The sequence below is a fragment of the Salarias fasciatus genome, chromosome 20, assembly GCF_902148845.1.
Source record: "Salarias fasciatus chromosome 20, fSalaFa1.1, whole genome shotgun sequence".
Classification (NCBI taxonomy): Eukaryota; Metazoa; Chordata; class Actinopteri; order Blenniiformes; family Blenniidae; genus Salarias; species Salarias fasciatus.
Window position 1 is genome coordinate 33,520,339 of NC_043764.1, and position 15,494 is coordinate 33,535,832.

At 50.6% G+C, this 15,494-nt stretch overlaps 2 protein-coding genes across 3 annotated transcripts in view; both read left to right on the top strand.

The window, feature by feature from the left end:
- Positions 1-1,610, top strand: part of LOC115408569 (forkhead box protein P1-like) — a 36,501-nt gene extending 34,891 nt beyond the window's left edge. The window contains exon 12 of the mRNA XM_030119402.1: positions 1,477-1,610. Within this exon, the coding sequence (XP_029975262.1) occupies positions 1,477-1,552 (76 nt within the window). The 3' untranslated portion in view covers positions 1,553-1,610. The remainder of the gene's footprint in view (positions 1-1,476) is intronic.
- A 1,618-nt stretch (positions 1,611-3,228) lies between these two features.
- Positions 3,229-15,001, top strand: trappc6b (trafficking protein particle complex subunit 6B). Of its 2 annotated transcripts, none has more exons than XM_030119403.1 (6): positions 3,229-3,436; positions 3,633-3,703; positions 6,251-6,368; positions 6,790-6,873; positions 8,222-8,315; positions 14,368-15,001. In XM_030119403.1, exons 1-6 carry the CDS (start codon positions 3,356-3,358, stop codon positions 14,397-14,399), a joined length of 480 nt encoding a protein of 159 aa, XP_029975263.1. In that variant the 5' UTR covers positions 3,229-3,355; the 3' UTR covers positions 14,400-15,001. The 2 variants fall into 2 exon arrangements, with proteins under 2 accessions (XP_029975263.1, XP_029975264.1); XM_030119404.1 differs by having other exon boundaries at positions 3,636-3,703.
- Positions 15,002-15,494: the final 493 nt, after the last annotated feature.

Below are 15,494 nucleotides of genomic sequence, written 5' to 3' on the forward strand. Positions count from 1 at the left end.
ACAGAGAGACAGGGAGACAGGACAGACAGAGAGACAGGAGAGACAGAGAGACAAACAGACAGGGAGACAGAGAGACAGGAAGAGACAGGAAGAGACAGAGAGACAGGAAGAGACAGAGAGACAGAGAGACAGGAAGAGACAGAGAGACAGAGAGACAGGAAGAGACAGAGAGACAGAGAGACAGGAAGAGACAGAGAGACAGGAAGAGACAGAGAGACAGGAAGAGACGGAGAGACAGGAAGAGACAGAGAGACAGGAAGAGACAGAGAGACAGGATGAGAGAGACACAGGAAGAGACAGAGAGACAGGAAGAGACGGAGAGACAGGAAGAGACGGAGAGACAGGAAGAGACAGAGAGACAGGAAGAGACGGAGAGACAGGAAGAGACAGAGAGACAGGATGAGACAGAGAGACAGGAAGAGACGGAGAGACAGGAAGAGACAGGAAGAGATGGAGAGAGAAGGAAACAGAGTGTAGAGAAGAGAGAGAGAGGTTCCGCCGTCCTTCAGTTAGAACCCACACTGCAGACCCTGAACAGAGAACGTCCTCCAGACTGGAGCTGCAGAACACAGCTGGTAGTGAAGCTGAGGATCCTGGTGTCAAATTACAAAGCAGAGCATCAAGAGAGGCCTGATGCAGCCATTAGTCCAACAGCCCCCAAGACAACAAGGAACCGAGTCCACAGGCAGAACATGAGGAGGATTAAAGATCAGCCTGATCGTGACCTCTGACCTCTGAGAAGACCAGAAGCTGGCCAAAGAGACCCTCACGGTCCAGACAGCCGGCAGCGATCTCAGAGCCCGGACCAGACTCCGGAGCGCACCAACCCAGACCCGAGCCGCCCGGCCCCCTAGTCAGGCCCACCCTCACCCTCATGGAAGGGGACACCCCCCCCAGGACCCAGGACCCAGGGCCCCCAGGACCCAGGGCCCAGGACCCCCAGGACCCAGGGCCCAGGACCCTCAGGACCCAGGACTCAGGGCCCCCAGGCACCAGGGCCCAAAGGCACCAGGACCCCCAGGACCCAGGACTCAGGGCCCATGACCCAGAACCCAGGGCCCCCAGGGCTCAGGACTCAGGGCCCAGGGCCCCCAGGCACCAGGACCCAGGGCCCCCAGGACCCAGGACCCAGGGCCCCCAGGACCCAGAGCCCAGGGCCCCCAGGACCCAGGACCCAGGGCCCAAAGGCACCAGGACCCAGGGCCCCCAGGACCCAGGACCCAGGGCCCCCAGGACCCAGGACCCAGGACCCAGGGCCCAACTCCTCAGGGTGGTGGGGGCCTGGCCCTGGGCGCGGTCCACTGGGACAGGTCTCCGGTCGGTCCCAGGCCCTGAACCACTCCGGAGCGGTTTTGCAGGAGACCAGTCTGCTCTGCTTTTACCTCTACTTGTAGTTGAGTACAGTTACAGCAGTGTGGCAGTCCTCGTACTGGAGGACGGACTCTCAGCTGTCCCCCCACCGTGGTGTGTTCACAGGGACTGTCCGGTGAAGTGGCTGGCGCCGTACCCCCCCTCTGCAGCCCCGCCCCCCGCCTCTCCCGGACCCTTCTAGATGCCACGCAGTCTCCAGACGCTGTTTTCTCTCCACTGAACTTCATTTCCACTCCCAGGAGCTTTGCCCGACACCAGGCCACTGTCGCTTTCACTAATAAAACACTGTCAGGTTTTGTGAGTGTTGTCGTCAGTCTGAAGTAAACCGCTTCACACCGTTTCTCTTCAGTCCAGAACTCTGCTACGGGCCTTTGGTCACCATGCTGGGAGCTATGAGCCGCTCCCACATCCTCCGTCGTACTGAGGACGGCAGAGTTTCACACATATGCTCAGAAAAGGTGGCGATCAGCAGGGAGGAAACGGGACAGCTCGTTTCCCTGGAAACAGAGAGGTTTTGGCTTCATGTGAGGCTTCTGTCCTGCATGACGGTGTAGGATGAGGCCCGGGATCTGTCGAGATAACACCAGTCAAAAACTGTTCCAAGTCAGGGCTCAGGGGGCTCCTAAAAGGTCAGAGGTCAGGACAATCCTCAGGTTCTATAAGAGCCAAATACTGAGTGGAACTCATTGTGACATCCACGAGGAGCCACCTTTCACTGCAGCGAAGAAATGAAGTGAAGTGTGATTTCTGGCCTGAGAATTCAGATCAACGTCACAACCTTACTCTCCTCTGTGAATGTTGACTGTAGTTGTGAAATCAGACCGATGTGAGTTCTTTTTACCTCCATCAACATGCACTCCTGACGGCACCATGAGGCCGTTTTAAAAGCAGGTATCCAGACAGAAATGAACAGTTTAGATAAACCTTTCACAGTGAAGTGGGATCCCTGTAGCACCAAACTTTCCACAATCATATCAGTTCAGTGTCCGTCCCTCTCCGAGCCGTGCTGCCCGCAGCCCGGCGGCAGCCCGGCAGCAGCAGCGGCCCGGCGGCGGCCCGGCGGCGGCCCGGCGGCTGTGTCAAAGTGTGCAGGTAACTTCCCAGTCTTTTAAATGTTTACGATGCAAAAATATCAAATATAAAAAATAAATGGTGTTGAGGTGAACATCTTCAGCCCGTCTCCACGGGGCCGCTCCAGCAGAGGCTTCCCCTTAAATCACGCCTCGGTCCCACTGAGCCTTTCTGGATCCCAAATCAAGGTGAACAATAAGGACCTGACGACTTCTGGCTTCAGTGGATTTATTACAGGAAGATGTTGTTTCCCTGACACAGAGTCCTGGTCCTGGAGTCCCTGGTCTACCCGAAAGTAGCGTCCAGCAGGCCAAAAGCCAAGTCTAATCTGTGTGTACGTATTTATGATCCCTCGCTCGCAGGCGGGGTTCTCAAGCTGCGGCTCTGGGTAGTTTTCCATCGTCCGCCCCGTCGTGCCAGGCTCAGGGTCAGTCAGCCCAGCTTCTGCATCTCAGGCTCCGGCTTTCCGTCCTTCGCTCCCCTGGATGTTATCTAGGAGCGATAAAAGAGCTCAAACCAGAACCTCCCGGGGCTCCGGGTGCTTTTCTCAGGGTCATAATTAGAGTTTATCAAAATCTACAGAAGCAAGCTTATTATTCATATTATAGCACTTGTATTCTCAAATATATGTAAGCATGCAAGCATTTGAATAAGAATATTAGAAATAAATTAATTCTCACGATGGCAACATTATTCCACAATATTCAAATCCACATCTGCGAGGCCCCTTGTCTCTTTTCTCCCGTTTGCTTCATTGTAAAACGACCTTCTGCCGTCATGTCGCTGTGATGAGGCCTCCGGCCTGCAGGGGGCGGCAGCGGCACGAGTCGCGTTGTGGAGCGGGAACCCGGAAGCGCTGTTTGTTTTCAGAGTGAGAGCTGACAGCAGGATGCTTCAGTGAAGCAGGGAAGCCATGGCAGACGAAGCGCCGTTCCAGCTCCTCCACAGCGAGCTCATCCACTACATCTACCAGAGCGAGCACGGCGCAGACACGGTGAGACGGAGCGCGCGCGTGCGAGTGAGTGAGTGAGTGAGTGAGAATGTGTGAGTGAGAGAGAGAGAGAGAGAGAGAGAGTGTACGTGTGTGTGTGTGTGTGTGTGTGTGTGTGTGTGTGTGTGTGTGTGTGTGTGTGTGTGTGTGTGTGTGTGTGCGCGTGTGCGTGTGCTCATGGACGTGTGTCTCCTGTCAGCAGGACAATGCCAGAAACATCACCAAGCTGGAGGCCATGGGCTTCAGGGTGGGCCAGGGACTCATGGAGAGGTGGGAGCTCCTGTCATCAGCTGGGAGGCCTTCAGTTTCAGAGCAACTCAGTTTCAGCCTCAGTGTTTCAGCCTCAGTGTTTCAGTCTCAGTGTTTCAGCCTCAGTGTTTCAGCCTCAGTGTTTCAGTCTCAGATCCTCAGCCTCAGTGTTTCAGCCTCAGTGTTTCAGTCTCAGTGTTTCAGCCTCAGTGTTTCAGCCTCAGTGTTTCAGCCTCAGTGTTTCAGCCTCAGTGTTTCAGTCTCAGTGTTTCAGCCTCAGTGTTTCAGTCTCAGATCCTCAGCCTCAGTGTTTCAGTCTCAGATCCTCAGCCTCAGTGTTTCAGTCTCAGATCCTCAGCCTCAGTGTTTCAGCCTCAGTGTTTCAGTCTCAGATCCTCAGCCTCAGTGTTTCAGTCTCAGATCCTCAGCCTCAGTGTTTCAGCCTCAGTGTTTCAGTCTCAGATCCTCAGCCTCAGTGTTTCAGCCTCAGTGTTTCAGTCTCAGATCCTCAGCCTCAGTGTTTCAGTCTCAGATCCTCAGCCTCAGTGTTTCAGCCTCAGTGTTTCAGTCTCAGATCCTCAGCCTCAGTGTTTCAGCCTCAGTGTTTCAGCCTCAGTGTTTCAGTCTCAGTGTTTCAGCCTCAGTGTTTCAGCCTCAGTGTTTCAGCCTCAGTGTTTCAGCCTCAGTGTTTCAGTCTCAGTGTTTCAGCCTCAGTGTTTCAGTCTCAGTGTTTCAGCCTCAGTGTTTCAGCCTCAGTGTTTCAGTCTCAGTGTTTCAGTCTCAGTGTTTCAGCCTCAGTGTTTCAGTCTCAGTGTTTCAGCCTCAGTGTTTCAGCCTCAGTGTTTCAGCCTCAGTGTTTCAGTCTCAGTGTTTCAGTCTCAGTGTTTCAGTCTCAGTGTTTCAGCCTCAGTGTTTCAGTCTCAGTGTTTCAGCCTCAGTGTTTCAGTCTCAGTGTTTCAGCCTCAGTGTTTCAGCCTCAGTGTTTCAGCCTCAGTGTTTCAGTCTCAGTGTTTCAGTCTCAGTGTTTCAGCCTCAGTGTTTCAGTCTCAGTGTTTCAGTCTCAGTGTTTCAGCCTCAGTGTTTCAGCCTCAGTGTTTCAGTCTCAGTGTTTCAGCCTCAGTGTTTCAGCCTCAGTGTTTCAGCCTCAGTGTTTCAGCCTCAGTGTTTCAGCCTCAGTGTTTCAGCCTCAGTGTTTCAGTCTCAGTGTTTCAGCCTCAGTGTTTCAGCCTCAGTGTTTCAGCCTCAGTGTTTCAGCCTCAGTGTTTCAGTCTCAGTGTTTCAGTCTCAGTGTTTCAGCCTCAGTGTTTCAGCCTCAGTGTTTCAGCCTCAGTGTTTCAGCCTCAGTGTTTCAGCCTCAGTGTTTCAGCCTCAGTGTTTCAGCCTCAGTGTTTCAGCCTCAGTGTTTCAGCCTCAGTGTTTCAGCCTCAGTGTTTCAGCCTCAGTGTTTCAGCCTCAGTGTTTCAGTCTCAGTGTTTCAGCCTCAGTGTTTCAGCCTCAGTGTTTCAGTCTCAGAATAGAAGACTATCTTAATGTCACAGAGGAGAAATTTCCTGGAGCGAGAGGCTCACAGAACACAGCGGTGGTGAAAGTACTGAGAGGTGCAATAAGAAGGAGCGATGGTCCTCAGAGAGCTGAAAGACGAGGAAGATCTGACTGTATGTACAACATGAAACTTCAAATATAACAGGAACTATATAATATATACCATACAGTATATAACTGTACAACATACCGTATTTTATGAACTATAAGGCGCACGTAAAAGCCTGTAATTTTCTCAAAATCCAGCAGAGCGCCTTATAATTCGATGCGCCTTTTTTGCGGGAATTACGGTAATCACCCTGATCATATGCGCAAACAACCCCTGCTTGCTAAGCTGCTAAGCTAGCTAGTTTAAACAGAACGGAGCGCGGCACGCGGCTGCACAGCCGGCCGACGTGGGGAGCGGCTGGACGCCGGGCGGCAGCCTGCACGCTGCCACTCCGAGAACGGCCGGCGGCGCCCAGCGGGCTGCGGCTGAGCTGTCGGTGGGACGCTTCACTCAGGAGACGGCCGCTGGCTGAACCCCGCTGACCGAGCCAGTTCCACCAGTCGTGGCCGCTCTGAGCTGCACATCGTGAAGAGGAGCGATCCTCAGTCAGACTGGCTCTGATATGTCGCTTTACTCACACATTTCAACCGAGAATGTCACCACCTATACTGCTGATATGTATTTCTCTCATACTATTCTATACATCCTATGCAGCTTAAAATGTGGTGCGCCCCATGTATGATTTTTTTTTTAATAAAAACCATTCATTGACTGTGCTCCTATTAATCCAGTGAGCCTTATAGTGCAGAAAATACGGTATATGTCCGATATGAACAACATGTTCATGGCATTGTGAATGAATGAATCCATGTTTAATGTGCCTTTGATCACTTTTATACTTTGAAACTGATTTCAGTTCATTTGTTTTACCTGAAAATCAAGCTTATCTTGGAAAAAAGTAAAATATTTAGAAAGAAAACAGAAGTTGAGCTCTGCCTCTCAGAGGTCATGAGCTTCTGACCTTTGCTCTTCTCCAGATTGACCAAAGACACGGCGCGGTTCAAAGACGAGCTGGACGTCATGAAGTTCATCTGTAAAGACTTCTGGACGTGTGTGTTCAAGAAGCAGATCGACAACCTTCGAACCAATCACCAGGTAGCCGCCGTGGCTCAGAGCGCTTCACTCCTGAAGCGTTAAACTACTGAACACTGCCTCCCCAAGCACTGACCTGTGATATGGAAGTGTCCTCACAATGTCTACCGACGTCAGCCGTCCTCCTGGTAGGGTCAGGGTGCCGCTGTCCTCCTGGTAGGGTCAGGGTGCCGCTGTCCTCCTGGTAGGGTCAGGGTGCCGCTGTCCTCCTGGTAGGGTCAGGGTGCCGCTGTCCTCCTGGTAGGGTCAGGGTGCCGCTGTCCTCCTGGTAGGGTCAGGGTGCCGCTGTCCTCCTGGTAGGGTCAGGGTGCCGCTGTCCTCCTGGTAGGGTCAGGGTGCCGCTGTCCTCCTGGTAGGGTCAGGGTGCGGCGGGCCGAGTCCACCTCCTGTCCCTCGGGTGTGACTGTGCTGTCCTGTGTTTCAGGGGATCTACGTTCTGCAGGACAACAAGTTCAGGCTGCTGGGGAGTCTGTCGGCCGGGAAGCAGTACCTGGAACACGCCCCCAAGGTGCTGTGCTGCGTCCAGGTGTCCCGTTTGGTGCTGTGTCCACACTGCTCCGGCGGCAGGCAGCCGGCCCAGCCTGGCCTCTGACCTCTGGCCGGCGTGAGGCAGCCCGCCCGGGGACGGCGCAGCTTCAGGAGTTCCTGACAGCTAAGCTGACAGCGTCTGTCTCTGGAGGCAGCAGGGGGCGCTCACGGCAGCTGTCTCTGGAGGCAGCAGGGGGCGCTCACAGCAGCTGTCTCTGGAAGCAGCAGGGGGCGCTCACAGCGTCTGTCTCTGGAAGCAGCAGGGGGCGCTCACAGCAGCTGTCTCTGGAGGCAGCAGGGGGCGCTCACGGCAGCTGTCTCTGGAAGCAGCAGGGGGCGCTCACGGCAGCTGTCTCTGGAAGCAGCAGGGGGCGCTCACAGCGTCTGTCTCTGGAAGCAGCAGGGGGCGCTCACAGCGTCTGTCTCTGGAAGCAGCAGGGGGCGCTCACAGCAGCTGTCTCTGGAGGCAGCAGGGGGCGCTCACGGCAGCTGTCTCTGGAAGCAGCAGGGGGCGCTCACGGCCGCTGGGGAGGCGGTTCAGCTGCGGCTGACTCCAGGCCGTTCACTCTGAGTCAGTTTCAGCAGCTTCAGTCTCATGTGGAGGTCGTCCCCATTTTCCAGAGTTATTGTTTGGTTTTTGCAAAACTGTGTGTACCTGTGTGTAGTTCCATGACTCATGCTCTCTACAACATGAAAGAAGAGTTTAAATGTGCAGGCTGTTAGGCACTGTTTCACCGTCCAGCCCGCTCCATGTCCTCTGCTGACAGCCCAGATAGTTCAGGCTGTCTCACAGCGCCGTCCAATGATGGGATGTCGTGAGACATGACCCTGGACGCTCTGACGAACAGCTGATGAGGTGAAATATCGTGTGTTGACATGAAGTCAGACGTAGGCTCCACAGCGAGTGTCCAGACGACAGTAGGACAGCAGGACAGCAGGACAGTAGGACAGCAGGACAGTAGGACAGCAGGACAGTAGGACAGTAGGATGGCAGGACAGCAGGACAGTAGGACAGCAGGACAGTAGGACAGTAGGACGGCAGGACAGTAGGATGGCAGGACAGCAGGACAGTAGGACAGCAGGACAGCAGGACAGCAGGACAGTAGGACAGTAGGACAGCAGGACAGTAGGACAGTAGGACGGCAGGACAGTAGGACGGCAGGACAGTAGGACAGCAGTACAGTAGGGACAGTAGGACGGCAGGACAGTAGGACGGCAGGACAGTAGGGACAGTAGGACAGCAGTACAGTAGGGACAGTAGGACGGCAGGACAGTAGGGACAGTAGGGACAGTAGGACGGCACTGACTGAGCGTCTCGTCCTCTGCAGTTCCTGGCCTTCAGCTGCGGCCTGGTGAGAGGAGCGCTGTGCAGCCTGGGAGTGAGGAGCATCGTGACCGCAGAGGCCGCCGTCATGCCTGCATGTAAGAACCCGTCCTCCTCGGACCCGTCCTCCTCAGACCCGTCCTCCTCAGACCCGTCCTCAGACCCGTCCTCCTTGGCAGGGCGTCACGCCGCACAGCTCTGCTGCCTGTTTTGTCACTTTCCACACCAATCAGGTCGGTCTGGAGCCACGAAGCACATTTAACCTTTAGAGCAGTGGTCCCCAAACTACGGCCCGCCTCCACATTTGGTCCGGCCCCCAGAGAGCATTTTGATTTTTTTCATATACCGTATTTTCCACACGATAAGGCACCCAAGACCTCTAATTTTCTCAAAAACCAAGAGTGCGCCTTTTGTCTTGAAAACACGGTAATAAAGACCACCCGGTTGTCAGTCCGAGTTGTTTGATTACGTTTCCCATAATGCTTACGACGTGATCACATCAGCAAATAACCTCAGCTTGGGTGTAGCAAAGCTAGCCAGTTCAAACAGAACGGCAAACATGAAGCTTCAGGCACGTTCTCCCCCTCGCACGGCGCGTGGCTGCGCCCGCCGGTCCGCCCGCCGGCCCGCCGGTCCGCCCGCCCGCCGGCCCGCCCGCCGGTCCGCCCGCCCGCCGGCCCGCCCGCCGGCCGGCCCGCCCGCCGGCCCGCCCGCCGGCCCGCCCGCCGGCCCGCCCGCCGCGGCTAAACTATCGGTGGGGGGGCTTCACTCAGCTGGACCCCGGTGATCAAGCGGGTGGTGGCGGCGCTGCGCTGCATGTCCGTGGCAGAGCAGCGTCCTCAGTCAAACTCGCTTTGATATGTGGCTTTGCTCACTATTGAACTCATTTCAGCCGAGAGTGTAACCACCTGGATCACCAATATGCATTTCACTCATACAGAAAATGGATACTTTTTTCTTCCCTTTTATATTTGAAAGGATGCGATCGCGACGTTTCTGGAATGTTCCTGTTCAGCAGTGTGGCTCACATCTTTAAAGCGACCTTCAGTGTGGACAGGGCAATGACGGTAACACTGGCTGTTGTAGGGCTGGACAAAACTTCGATAGCAATATATACCGCGGTATATTTTTATTCAGTAACGGTGATATAAGTTTTAAGCACATTTCCGATGTTTCGATATAGTGCATCACAGTATTCACAATCACTAATTGCCATTCAAGCCGAACAGAAAGCGCCGCTAGAGAATGATCAGTACTCGGCACACAGCTGGCCGTCCTCAGCTCAGGCTGCTAGCGCTGTGACGTTCAGTGAACGAGTCGTTCGTTTGAACGCACTCTTTCAAGTGAATGACGAGAGCCGGTTCACAGCTGTCTGAGAGCCGTTCCTTTGTGCAAATAGTCCACGCTTCCTTCACGTGTCTCCTGAGTGTCTCCTGAGTGTCTCCTGAGTGTCTCCTGAGTGTCTCCTGAGTGTCTCCTGAGTGTCTCCTGAGTCCAGCTGTCTCCGCTGCCTTCATGTGAATGACGGAGTTTCAGTTTTCCGCAGCAGCTCCAGTCACCTGAACGCAGCAGCTAACGAGCGGAGGAGGAGTGTCCAGAACCCGTAGAGGAGCCGGGGTTTTGGTTTCCTTATTAACTGGCGACTGGGTTTCTTTCTCGTCCCTTGTTGCTGATAGATGTTAAAAACCAGACAGAAAGCCGTTCAGACCTTTAATGAGTCTGATTTCAACACCTGCTGCTACTAGCAGCAGCAGCAGGAAGTGCTACAGGAAGTCAGTCACCAGGTAACAAGGAAACCAGTTAAATATTAACACTGTATTTATCGCTTTATCAGAGGTTTTAGCAATGTAACACACACACACACACACACACACACACACACACAAAATGCTCAGTTAAAGGACACGTAGCAGCATTTTGAGGCTCTTTTCTGCGGACAGCGTGCGAGGTAAGCCACAATGTAATGTGTATCAGAAAAAAACATCTCTTAAATCTGTCATTAAACAAATTAAAGCACCAGATGAAAACTCATAACTGACAGTAACCGTGTCGGTTGTCAGAAAGTAACGGATTGCCTCTACACTATGAGGGTAATGTCTCTAATAGAGTCACGTGGCGTTCGTCAGGGAGCCAGGCTTTTGAGCGGCTCTTCAGGAGGCGGCTCCCTTCAAAGAGCCAGAAATCCCAGCTCTACAGGCTACAAGCTAGCTCCACCGCAGTAAGTTTGAGCTCCAAAATGAGAACTCGTGACATAAACGCGACTGAACAAGCTTCCACAAGCTAATTTGTGGCCACGAAATAATAAATCGTGGCAGTGAATTGGTATATCATTCATATACTGAACACTCCATAAAGTTGGCAGCATATTGACAGATACGGACTTTCGGTCTCAATAACTCTTTAACAAAACGTCAGTAACATACAGAGGAGCCTCCATCCCATCGCTGTGAGCTGGACTACATGCTACAAGCTCATTTTTATTAAAAGTGTCTCTCTGTCAAGCGTCAGAAACAATATTGATTTCTACGTCCGAGCAGCCAGCGGCGCTGCAGGGTTCAGGGAGCGTCTACAATTTACAAGACGCTGCAACAGTGAAGACAAAGACCACAAAAAAAAAACAACAACAATGATTCACTGCAGCGTCACCATAATCGCTACAACCTGGAATAATTCTGTACTTGACCTCAGTAATTCTGAGCACTTTTATTTTCCTTCCTGGTTGAAGCACCTTTCTTTAAATCTATAAGAAAAACTGTGTTGTAGTTTAAAAGTTAAAGCTGTTAATATTGAAAAGGTGAGTGTCTGACAGTTATTTCAATCCCCTGTTCCAGTAATATTTATGTTTGTTGTTGCTCACTCTTTTTTCTGTTTACTGCAGTAATTCTGAGCACTTTTATTTTTCTTTATGGTTGAAGCAGCTTTGTTTGAATCTATAACAATAACATGACTGTATTTCAGTGTGAAGTTAAAGCCATTTGTATTGAATAAGGTGAAACTTACGTTTATTTGACAGTGATTTCATATTTCTTAAAAGGTAAACATTTAATTTATTGTAGTTTTTATTTCTAAAATGTTATACTGGAGGAGCTTCCTGGATAAATATTTTCTAGTTATACAGGTAGTACATTATGTGCATGATTCTTAACAGTTTTTCTGAGGCTTTTGTATTATTTATATCAATTTCGGAATTATATCATATCGACAGAAATTAAGACCTATATCATGATCACATTTTTGGCCATATGGTCCAGCCCTAGGCCGTTGTCTGAGCGTCTGAATAAAAGAAACAATAGTGTATGTATCTGAATCGTGAGGGGGCGTGGCCAGGTGGCTGTCATTGAAATGTATTAGTTTAAAAAAAAGTGGAACACGAAAAACTGCAAAGCGCTGTTCCTGGACAGGATTCAATAGATTAATTTACCTGACTCAGAGCATGAACTGCCGTGAGACTGGGTTGTCTGTTCTATGCGCCTCATAATGCGTGATTCCTATATATGAAAAAAGTTTTAAAAAGAGCCATTCACTGACGGTGTGCCTTATAATCTGGTGTACCTTCTACTGCGGAAAATACAGTATGCGTATTTGTATTTGATAATAAAGTTGGACTTTTGCAAACTGACCCCGGCCCTCTGTCAGGTAAGGGAAAAGTTATGCGGCCCTCGCAGGAAAAAGTTTGGGGACCCCTGCTTTAAACCGAGGCGAATGCAGCTCAGGAAGCTTCTTTAAACTTTTGATGCACAAACAAGAACGAGAGCTGATGACGTGTTTAAGGTTCTCAGTTCAGTTCATGATGGAGAACATTTCTGACCATCTGACTCATTTTTCTACCTGATTTTAACAGTTTTGTTCCACTTTTCAATCATTTTTCATTTTCAAATTTTAGCAATTTCAACCATTTACCCCTTTTGAAGCAGTTTTTTCTGCAGTGACTTCTTTTCAAATTTCTAAACATTTCTGTTTTTTAAGCCATTCTAAAAGATTTTCTCAATTTTTTGTGGTTTTAGTTTCACTTATACCTTTTTTAAAACTGCCTTTTGAACCAAGAGTGACAACTGTTTAGTAAAAATACTCAAATGTTTATTCATGTTTCATACTGTGAAAGCTTCATGGAGCCGCTACAGAGAGACTAAAGAGCCACATGTGGCTCCAGAGCCGCAGGTTGAACACCCTGGTTTAGACCAACACACGGCTGCTTCATAACATCATAACTTCTTTTCAATTTACATAAAATAGAGAAACTAAAATGTACCCAAACCATTTCCGCTCTGAAATGTAGCAAAAAAAACTTTGTTTTTTTTGTTTGGAAACACTCGAGTCGTCTTTTCTCTGGTCCAAACCAGGAAAGTGTCCAAACTTTTTCCTCAAGTTCCCAGAAGCAGAGAGCAGAGCGTCTCACCTCCACTTTTAAATGTTAAGAAGCCCCACCCCCCTTTCTTCCGTGATGGTTAATAATGGAGTGAATTGAGAGACTGGCGTTACTGCTGGACTGGCGGAGATGCAGATGAATGAATCAGATCTGGGTTTGGGTCTGAATGGAGGAAATCCAGTTCATCCAGGAGCGATGCAGTTACTGAGGATTAACCTCTCACTGTCTGCAGTGCTGACTTCCTGTTTCACTGTCATATCGTCAGTAGATTTCACTGACATGTATTCATCCAGCTCTGACAGCTGAGAGGGGATTTCTTTTTTCTGTTTTTTTTCCAATCAATTTTTAGCCAATCAGGAAGGTTTATTCTGAGGGCGTGGTCAGGTCGGCTCGGAGCTGATCGTCTGGCAGGACTGCACACACCTCAGGATTTATGATCTACGATCTCCCCTTCCGACGCCTCCAAGAGGCTCCAACCTGAAAAAAAATCTCTGGGAACACACCGCACACTGCAGGAAGCCCGGACCTGAACTCATTAGCATACTCCCCACAGTCGGACCTGGTCGGCTTCGGTCGGGAGGAGAAGAGCGGGAAAAATTTGGCCTGATCATCCTGCAGTGTGTGGTGGTCTTAAGTCAAGACTTCACATTTGACTTGCCCCTGTGTGTGTGATGTTCACCTGGTCCAGGTCTCAGTCCAGGTTCTGCTGGTCCTGGTCCTGGTCTCAGTCCAGGTTCTCCTGGTCTGCTGGTCCTGGTCCTGGTCCAGGTCTCAGTCCAGGTTCTGCTGGTCCTGGTCCTGGTCTCAGTCCAGGTTCTCCTGGTCTGCTGGTCCTGGTCCTGGTCCAGGTCTCAGTCCAGGTTCTGCTGGTCCTGGTCTCAGTCCAGGTTCTCCTGGATTTGGTAGTTCTAGAGTTAACAATCACGTAACAACAATCCAGCTTGGTGTTCTGTCCAGATGAATGTCTGAGTTCTCCAGAGTTCATGTTTACAGTGTGTCATTCTCTGCTGTGTGTGTGTGTGTGTGTGTCTGTGTGTGTGTGTCTGTGTGTGTCTGTGTGTGTGTGTGTGTGTGTGTGTGTCTGTGTGTGTGTGTCTGTGTGTGTGTGTCTGTGTGTGTGTGTGTGTGTGTGTGTGTGTGTGTGTGTGTGTGTGTGTGTGTGTGGTTCCATTATAAAAGCAGACAGCACCAGCTAGTGGACCAACATGGAAGCTACATATTTTCCAGCAGGGCTCCTGTCCGACAGGCTGTGGACCACCAGAGGTCCAGAGAGAGAGAATGAACTGTTTTATTTTGAAAGTGTAGATTTAAACTTCTGTGAGTGGGCATTTTGAAAAACCCTTCACTTCCCCGGGTTTTCCACGCATCCTGAAGCCCTGGTTGTGGCGTCGGTATGGCGTCGGTATGGCGTCGGTATGGCGTCGGTACGCCGATGTGGCGGTTGGCAGGAAGCGGTCTGCCGTGCAGGACGGTCTGCCTGCTGCTGTTTTGTGGGACGTGGTTTTGTGAACAGGAAGTTGGTCTGTTCCATGTGTTTCACTGGAAACCCGGTGGTGTGCGTGGAGCCATATCTCTCATTGACTGCGATCCACCTCTTCCATTTAAAGTGGAGCAGCGTCTCCAGGAGTCCATCTGTCTCCAGAGTGTGTGTCCCTCCGTTGTCCTCCAGTCTCTACCAGGCCACACCAGAAGCTTCAGTCATCGCTTCTGAATGATGTGAAACACTCGGCTAACGGGGAATTCAGGATTCTCTCTGAAAGTTAACTCTGTTTCTTCTTCTGCAGGTAAATTCCAGGTGATGATCCAGAAGAGTTGACGGCCTCAGCAGGTGTTGGCCTTCATCCAGATTATATAGAACATGGCTTATATTGGAATTTAACACATTTGGTTTGTGCTTCATTTAAGAAACTTGACTCTTTTTTTCATTTCTGTTTGAGTTTAATGTCAAATTGAAACACTGAATCAGTGCTTCCAGAACATGTGGATCAGTCATGATTAGCAGCTCTGCCTGTCTGTGGTTCACTGTATTATTTCATATTTAATGCAGGAATGAGGCTAAACAGTCAGGTGTCAGGTAACAGAGTGCATTGTGGTTGGATTCAGTAGCAGATCTTTATTAGAAGAAGGGTTATCAATATCAAACAGCTTGGTTGTAAATATTTGAAGAGACTAAAAGTTGTTTTCTCTGGTGTCAGGAATTCTGATAAAAAGAAGGAAGAAAGAGTTGAGAGACAGTGAAGAGATGCAAGTGTGAAAGCAGGCTAAAGCCTGGGAATGGACATGTCTGAAAAACTGATCTCACATCCGGAGTTTCACTGAGACTCCGTCTGTTATGTCTCTTCTCCATTTCTTTTGTTGTCTGCAGTGCCTGTTTCAGCACTTTTTGCCAATAAACTGCCGTGAGAAGCCAGCACCGGTCCGACTGTTTCCTCTAACATGAAACCAACAGTGAGAACAGCTGGTCTGAAACATTCAGGAACCAGAAAACCCAGTAAATCCGTTTCATCTGGCAGACACACTTAAAGACTTCTGAATGACTGTTTCCAAATGTATGGTCACAGGACGGACACACACACACACACACACACACACGATGCTTCGTCGGGTGATTCTGGAGAAGTGTGTTTGTGTTTCTATGGATTTGCTTCAACCAGCAGCTGCTCCTTTTCCTCTGTCCTGAGAATCAAACAGTGTCTTTAATGTTTATTAGTCATGATGGAAAACCTTCACAGAAAGGGACTTTTTTTTACAGACCTGTAATGATGTGAAGGTGAAATATGAGTTTGTTGAAGTGGACTGAGAGACTCGCCAGGTCACGGTTTCCTCTGCTCCAGTGGAGAGGCTCTGCCTGAAGGCTGAGGACTGCGGGATTCTCCCCGCGGTGTAAATGAACGCGTCGTGGCGCCGACCC